Source organism: Vigna umbellata, chromosome 3, assembly GCF_029865625.1.
Source record: "Vigna umbellata cultivar VRB3 chromosome 3, Vumbellata_1.0, whole genome shotgun sequence".
Taxonomy (NCBI): domain Eukaryota; kingdom Viridiplantae; phylum Streptophyta; class Magnoliopsida; order Fabales; family Fabaceae; genus Vigna; species Vigna umbellata.
The window spans coordinates 18,973,695-18,982,192 of NC_142167.1; the positions used below are offsets into that span (position 1 = coordinate 18,973,695).

Genomic DNA, 8,498 nt, shown 5'->3' on the forward strand with positions numbered 1-8,498 from the left:
TGTAAATCATTTAAATTGTTAATAAGTTAACAAAATTTAATAAAAATTTAAGACTAAATTCAACAATATAAAACTGTGGAGATGTTTTACTAAAATATATTAAAAATATATTTTTATAAATTTATCATTAGCTTTTCGTAATAATTTTATCTGGAGGCTTAAAAAAATAACTTTTTAATCAGTTGTACACACAATTTATACCACACAGCATGTCCATTAAACTCGTAGATACTTAAAAAAAATGAGTAAATTATTCAATTTGTCATTTTACATGAATAGATATAAATGTTTTAACTCGATAAGCTAATAAATCAATAAAGTAGTACCTATATGATAAAACAACTATGATTTATTAACCTTTTCAAGCAAACTAAATGAACCTAGATTTTCATACACTAAAACTGTTAGCATAATATAATAAATAAATATAATTAAAAATATAACCATAACTATTTATAAATAATTATAAGTGTGAATCTAAATTATATATTAAATATAAATAAGAAAATTGATCTAAGTTATTTAATCACGATGTAAGAAAGAATGACCATAATAAAGACATAATCTTAGTACATTATATATTAATAATCTTCAATATAATAATGAAAATGGTAAAAAATTAAAATAAAAACAACTGTAAAAATCAATTCACATGAAAAAAAACAACACTATAAAAAGTAAAGATGGTAAAAGAATGTATAAAATAAAATTATAAGATTAATATATGTTAATAATGATTGCAAGCACCGAAAAAAGTTCAACGTACCAAATTGGATTGGATTTTGAAAAAGGAATGTTCTTTTTCTTTTTTTCCTTTTATCTTTGTTGACTTCATCTTACATTTTAGCCTGTAAGCCATATTATATGCTGTCTCTCATGTTAACTTTTCCATGTTTTCTAAAAGTTTAAGTCTTTTTATATTTCTAAATATCATTAAAGAAAATCATTATTTTCCTATTAATTCTCTTCTTTGTGTCTTGAAATAGTGATTTTTAGAATTATAAAAGTACACTGTTTCTTTTGGAAGACAGCACCTTACCTTTTGTTATAAAGAAAGGAAAGAAAACAAAAGAAATAGACACTTGTTTCTTAATTATAGACTAATTTTCACTTTTTTTATTCTTTTAAATCAAATTTATCTTTTTTTATTTAGATATTTATAATTAGGAGTGGCAAAAATATTTATAATTGTAGGTATTCTTAAATAAAATGTGAAGTGATAGTTGGCATTTTACATATAGTTTATAAATAAACCAAATATAATATTATACTTACAAAAAATTAAAATTAAAATTTAATTTATATTTTATTAAGTTATTTCTAAAATAATTACTAATACTTTTGAAACCAATATTTAACGAATATAAAATAAGTAAAGTTAATTTTTTTTCCAATAAATACTATCCGTTATTTTTCCAATCGTCATCCTTACTTACTACTCATATATACTCAAATATATAAATTTTTATGTATAAAAATAGATAAAGACGAGATAATTGACCACATTTATACTTATATACGAGATCTTTTACGTATACTTAAATTTATAGTAAATTTTTAATATATTTTATATACATACATAAATTTTAAAATATAACATTTCCCCACAAAATGTCCAGTATACATCACATTAATTTTACCAAAGGCTTATCCATAAATATAAAAAATCAGAAAGCACTAAAATTTATAATTCTACGTTATTTTCTACTACTGTACATTATTATTATTATAATTGTGTTTAAAATTTCTCTGGGCTGACAGATAGGCTAGGCCCATTCCAACTTACCCAAAACGATACCCAGGAAGTGTTGGGCCGGGCAGGCACGGTGCGAAAGAGACCGCGAACAGAACAATCAAAATCTGGTATAGAATCTGGGATGGATCGAGGTCAAAGGTGGGAAATTAATTGAAACTGGAACATATCATATGATTCCGTGATGGAAGTGCGTGCATCATCATCATCATCGAGGAGGATTTTGTTGCTTATTCTGTTTATCTTTAGCTTTTCACCAACAATCACTGCAATTAGGAAGGATGTTAGCTTTCAAACCATCCATCCCTGCAAAACCACCGTTCAAGGCAGATACCTCCTTTCAGATGAAAACGGTTGGTCAACAAATTTTTCTAGTTTTAGTTTCTTAATGAACTTATGATATTATTAGTGTTATTGTATTCTACACTATTTACTATCAATGTTATACTTTTGATTGGTATTGATTTACTTTGATTAGTATTTGGTAGGTTATGTGTGTAATGCTTTGTCTGTTAATTCACGCTCTCGTTGCTGCCCTCCGAAGGGGGAGAAATTTTCTTGTCAGTGAGTTTTTCTGTTTCCAAACTCTAACTTGCATTTGAAGGGAACAACTGAACATACAAACAAACACGAACTATGTTGTTAGCCATCTTACGTTGTGACTTTTGTTTCTATTTGCAGTGAATGCAATCTTCTTTCACAATGCTGCAACTCTTATGAATATTGTGTTTCCTGCTGCCTCAATCCTGCTCTGGTAATCCCTTATGAGATATTTCACTTTATTCTGTCTTTCCCCTTTCTGGGGCATCATCTAATTGAACAAAGTGTGGGTCTTTGCATTTTTTTTAACTTAATTGAGCAGACGAGTAAGGAACAAGTGCTGAAGATGAAGGTTGCTAAGCCTGCTACTGCAAGTATGTTTCCTTCTGTCTTTTTACATTCCTATTTTGTTTGGTCGTTGTGTAAATTGTGTTTAGGGCTTTTGATTAACTTGTCTAGACATATGACCTATTTCATACATGTTTGCCCTGATGACCAGTATGTTTTTAGATATATGACTGATTTCGCACGTATTTTCCTTCATGACCTACATGTTTCTGATGAATTTTGTTGCATGTATAATTTTAGTAAGAAACATAAACAGTGAGATTTTCATCTTTCTCTTCCCTCTCCTGATTTGGCTTGGTTTTCCTTCTGCTAACTGGTTCTTAAGTGACCCAAAGTCTCTTATCCGTGTTGATAAATCCCAAATTTATTTATTCTGACAGACGTCATTTTATTTTTTGGCAGGAACTTATACAAGTGTTTTTGACTACTGTGCTGGGAGATGCCGTCATAGTTCCGAGAGTGTGGTGAGTATACTCCTGGATTCCTGTTATATTGTCGTCCTTGAAGTTTTAACTTACTTTGAGAAACTATTTATGGTTATACCTTTAATGTACAAGGTTGCTGATTCTATTAAAAAGGAAGCCCTTTTCATGTGAACTAATTTTTGTCAGACATGATTTAGAAGTTTTTCACATTAATTTTTTTTTAGGCATTTATGATGAAGTTGAGTGTGCTCCCATACGCTTTTACATCAGTATTAGCATAACAATTTATTTGGATCTTGTTTTTGGTTCTTCAACTTTGTTCATTGTTTTCTCTCAATTACAATAGTAAATGTCCCTGATCCCTTTTAGTCTGTTATGTCAGGTTTACCTGGTATAATGACTTTCATTAGACAGGCTAAAATGGATCCTAGTAGTAATTGCTATTTCATACACATTCAAGACTATAGGACCTCATCTCTAGATTTTAAATTTTAGGTGTATGAAGAGCAAAATAGCACCATGGGCAGGCGTTTTGCTTGTCTTTTTACACAGGTCTAATAGAAGAATGTAGATATCTTGGTGTCTAATATTTATATTTCCAAGCTGTTGAATATTTACAAATTACAGTCGATGTTGTCAAAATACTATTTAACTAAACATAATAGCATAGGAGCAATTAATATTGAAAATTCTAACTTTTAAACTAAGTTATACAACTAAGCTAAAAACGTGACTGAATACTATTACACGAGGCTCCACAGATAATTTGTCATGTAGTTTGGTCAAATATAACAAAATATTGTCAGGTTCATAAACCAAACCTAATACATACTGCAAACATAGGAACCTCAAGTATGCCATAAAATCTACCAAGTGTATTGAGGTCAAGACTACATGTAACTTGGGTTTAGTATACTGTTTTTGTCAGTATACGCAACTCATACAAGTTTGACAAAAAAATTGCATGTGGGTTAGTTAGTTTTTTTTTTTAGCTTAAGATCTAAACTTCATTAGAGTCCAAGTGTTAACTCAAGAGCTTGAAAAACTATTTACAATGAGTTGTTAATGTTTCTATCTCTTGTGTAATGTTTCAGGTCCATGAAAATGCTTACATTAGTGACTTCCACCACTGCTTTTCTCTGCCATCGAATTCTTCATGTAAGTCTGCAGAGGAAACTGTCATGTTAGTTAATGGCCAGTAATTATGTTAAGTTCTTAATCATATTTTGTTACCAATACTTTATGATTTTATTCCATATATCCCTATTTAGATGAAATCTGTTCCTTTTCTTGCATTGAAGCAGGGAAAAATAGTACTCTCATAGAAGCCAGACTGAATGGCATCAATGTTGTTGTTGGGAGGTCAGTAATTACTAAATTTCTTTTTTCTTACAGAGACTGACATTTATAATTTCTTGCTGTAGCATAGCAGTTGAACCTATTATCACTTGTTTGACAGGCAAGGTGAATCATGTAATTCTGTTTGCAAATCAAGAGGACAATTATGCGTCCCAAATAAACTTGCCGTGCTTAATAATTGTGACATGTAAGTGATGCACTGAAAATGTGTTCTAAACCAATATTGGTGTGTATGGATGATAATGTATTTCGGTGGTACTGTTTACTCTGTAATTGATCCTCACTGCACAAAATGTCTCATTTTATTAACTTGCATTTTCATCACATATTTAGCTTTCTGGATTTTGTCCTTTTCACACCACGTTTTTTTGTTGCTTTGATGCAAACGTACTTACCAAGTTGCCATGATGTTTTGCACAAAAGCAATATTCAGTGAGAAGGAATATCATGCATGCATGCTGATAATCATTTCTTTCTTTTGATGTTCTGATCTTATCTATTGTTCACGAGTATGTTGGCAGTATTCAGAAATATATGAGCTGCAAGGGGTCTTGCTTGTCAAGTGTTGGATCAGATCAACCAGCTGAAGTTGTTTATGATGCCCCAATGCATCTGGTAATGGTTATGATTTAATAAATACAAACATTCTAGATTCCAGAAACTGATAAATAGTGGTTAGTTAATTGGTAGTTTTTGTTTCCGATATAATTTGGATTAGATGATAGGTGTCTCAATCCCTTACTGGTTTGTAGTTACTAATACTGGGTCCTTTGAAACTGAAATTTCGTTTGAAGTGGCTTGTATTTGTTTTAATGTGTGCACCCTCACAGAACCATTAGTTGGTGGTTTTAATTTCAAAACCCCGTGTTGAAGGTGGTCGGTGATCATTCATAAGCGTTGAGAATCCTTCTGGCGACTTGTACCTTTATTATTTTCTCTTCAGATGCCACCATAGTAATATGCTGGAGAATCTTTGAATATTAGATGGTCTCCACATTTCCGTAGCTTATATTAAATTAAATTTCTGCTTGATATGCAGTAATCTTACAATGTACCTACATGATCTTTCTTTGAATTGTTCATCCATGGAAATTAGAGCATGTGGACCTTAAAATTTTGTTATATGGAAATATGAGCATGCCGATTAAACGAACGGAGTGTGGATGGCTGAAATATTCAGTTAATTCATGGGAAAAGAAGTTTCAGGACATTGATATTTTATTTGTGTATTTTCAGAATCCAGGATCTTGTTTGTACACTGAAACAGTGTCTATGCTTTCTTGTGATGGTTTACATCAGCACACAAGGAGACTGTGCCCCTGTGCATAGTGTTAGCTGGGTAAGTCTTGCTCTAAATTATGTCTACATTATGTCAAAAAGTAAAGTACCTTTCTTTATAGGTTTTCTATGGAAAGATAAAAATTTCCTCGGAACTAAAGTCAAGTTTGACACTCTCTCTTCTGTAATGCTGAGCTGGTTGGCTAATTTTGTTGGTGTGCAGAAGTGTCTAATTTTCATGTTACTATGCAAACTTTGTTTTTTTTTTTACATCTAAGGTACTGGGCTTCATACTGAAAATTTTGGTTTGGAAGGAGGCGGCGACTCTTGATTTAATGTCACTGACCAAGGAGGCAACTCGTGTACCTCATCAACCTTTTGGAAATTTTATGTACCATTCATCTGAGCTTATGTTGTAAAAATTAGCTCTTTATTATTCCTTCCAAAATTTTGAAAGAACTCTACTTTGTACAGGCTACTTTCCTCTCCTTGAATGGATTATCGAGAGAGGAAATGAGATGACAAAATGTTGTAGTATAAAATTGGTATGTATGGTGAATGTAAAACTTTTAACATGATCAACTAATTATAAATACTGTTTTATGTTTTTAAAGTTAAAATGTCAACTGATTTATCATAAATTGTTGTTATATAAGTGTGAAATACTTTTTACATCTACAATGAATCTTAATATAGACCAATTATGATTCTTTTTCTGAGTGATTGGGCTCATCGAATAAACAATATATGCTAAATTTTTAAATAAGAATAAAGCTATTTTCCTTTATCATTCCAATTTGATTACGGATACAATTGGTGAATAATTCATCTCACACTGTCTTCCCTTCTCTTTGTTGGGACTTTCTCTTCTCTGAACTTCAAAGCTACCTCACAGTAGTATTACACGCAATAACATTATTTTTTATCTGTGATTTTCACCATCATAACAATAACAAGAAATATTTAAAGCTGTGCTCAAGCGCCAATCTGGCTGAAAACTCGAGTAACAACAACGTTAGCAATTGTTGTCATATTTTCGAGTGTAACAGTTAATGCCACACCAGATGAGCTATTACGACCACAGTTGACAACCAAACAAAAACAAATGAACCTTCGGTTCAAGAGTTTGTAAAACGCAGTTAGCCCAATTACAAAGGAAGAATATTTAAAGACTGATAAGATGGAAAATGAAGAAGCGAAAAAAGAGAAGAAAAAACAGTGAAGTGAAGTATCATCCATCTGCAATGGTTGATAAATTAATAATTACTATAAGTCCAAATTAAAGTACATCCTGTGTCCACTCAGAAGCTATAATCCGGTTTAAAGACTCTCTGGGACAATGTCTTTGAAGATGAACTATTATCCTTTGATCCTGCGAGTGCCCCGTTGTCCTTGTTCTCAGCATCATCTTTTCCATCACGTTCTTTGTCAGTATCAACAAAAGCAGGGTGGCTGAGAACGTTATTGAGTAACTGTGTCCCTCTGAGAGCGTTTGTGAGAGGCAAGTGACCCTCTGGGGTATCCTCATTGAGCTCCCAGATGAACTCAGAAGGGAAAGACCTGTAGTTGTACTGCTCCACCTCAGTATCAAGCTTCTTCATCCACCCCACTTTGATGAAGAACTTGGTGAAATCCCCATTGGCCTTCTCCAGTATCTTTTTCTGCACACTGTATCCGAATTTGTTGCCACTGTGCTCCCTCCAAAGGGTGTCAATGGTCAAGAGGTCGCTGCCGGATATGAACTGCACCTCAGAGAAGAACACGTAACCGCGCTTCAGAGCTGCTTCTCCAGCAAGCACGATGAGGAGACGACGGGTCTCTTCATCAGCTAGCTGGAAGTTTTGGGAGGAGAGGTGGTGGCGGAGGAGGTCAAAGGAGGGGCTGGTTTGGGAGGTGGAGGAGGATGAAGAGGGTGTGGTTTGGGAGAGGGAAAAGAAAGTGATATGAGAGTTAGTAGAAAGAGTGTGGTGGGAGAGAGTTAAGGTTGGTGTGGAGGGTTTGAGGAAGAGTGATGTGGGGGGAGGAGTTTCTGAAGGGCTGTGGTGGCGTTTGAGGAGGGAATGGTGGTGGATGGAGTAATGGAGAGAGTTTGTGGCCATTTTTGTTTGAGGGTTGAAGAGAAGTGTTTGTGTTTTTGTGTATGTGTTGATGTGATTTGAAGGAGTTTTCTTGATGCAGGTTTGGGTCAGAAGGAAGGGATAAGGAATGTGTGGGGTGGGACTGTGATCAGTTAATCAAAAGCAATATAATACAAGTTTTTGATTGGCTGAATCAGGGTGAGGCTTTATCACACTCTCTGTCTTTCCCTCTCAGCACAATTAATTCCCTTAGCTCATCAAATTCACTTCTTTTCTTTCCTTACAAACCAGTTATATCATATGTGGCACACTACACTCCTTTTCTTTTCTTTTCTCACAAACAACAAAACAAGAAAGACTATGACACATTTCTGGATATTTCTATGTATCTAATTTCAGTTTGCTTTTGTACATTTGAGAAAGAAAAGTTAACATAAAATTTAATGTAGGAATTGTTTTACAAATTGCCATTTCTGTGTCATAATGCATAAACGAATGTATAAATGGAAAAAGAAAATATAAGGATTGAATATGTTTTTAACTTTAAAATTTAGACAGGTAAAATTGAAACTTGTTTATGTTTTAAATATCGTTATATTTTGATTTTTATGCGCAAGACTGTTGTTGGTCGGTTATATATTATTGCTGGGAGACGTTCTTTAAGATATTGGTGTTAAAGTTTACATATTTCGGACAATATTTTTAAGTGGTTTATGG

At 32.8% G+C, this 8,498-nt stretch overlaps 2 protein-coding genes across 5 annotated transcripts; one reads left to right on the forward strand and one right to left on the reverse strand.

The window, feature by feature from the left end:
• The first annotated feature begins 1,865 nt into the window (after window positions 1-1,865).
• LOC124831354 (glycosyltransferase family protein) lies at window positions 1,866-6,316 on the forward strand. 4 transcript variants are annotated; one of them, XM_088109388.1, is made up of 11 exons: window positions 1,873-2,106; window positions 2,242-2,317; window positions 2,435-2,507; window positions 2,616-2,667; window positions 3,044-3,105; window positions 4,161-4,224; window positions 4,368-4,428; window positions 4,526-4,612; window positions 4,947-5,040; window positions 5,662-5,764; window positions 5,982-6,316. In XM_088109388.1, exons 1-10 carry the CDS (start codon window positions 1,938-1,940, stop codon window positions 5,752-5,754), a joined length of 831 nt encoding a protein of 276 aa, XP_087965514.1. In that variant the 5' UTR covers window positions 1,873-1,937; the 3' UTR covers window positions 5,755-5,764; window positions 5,982-6,316. The 4 variants fall into 4 exon arrangements, with proteins under 4 accessions (XP_087965513.1, XP_087965514.1, XP_087965515.1 ...); XM_088109389.1 differs by having other exon boundaries at window positions 1,874-2,106; window positions 4,371-4,428; XM_088109390.1 differs by having other exon boundaries at window positions 1,899-2,106; window positions 2,232-2,317.
• Window positions 6,317-6,922: 606 nt separating this feature from the next.
• On the reverse strand, window positions 6,923-7,852 carry GUN4 (protein GENOMES UNCOUPLED 4). The gene has a single exon (XM_047305320.2). It carries the CDS (start codon window positions 7,800-7,802, stop codon window positions 7,005-7,007), a length of 798 nt encoding a protein of 265 aa, XP_047161276.2. The 5' UTR covers window positions 7,803-7,852; the 3' UTR covers window positions 6,923-7,004.
• Between the last annotated feature and the right edge of the window lie 646 nt (window positions 7,853-8,498).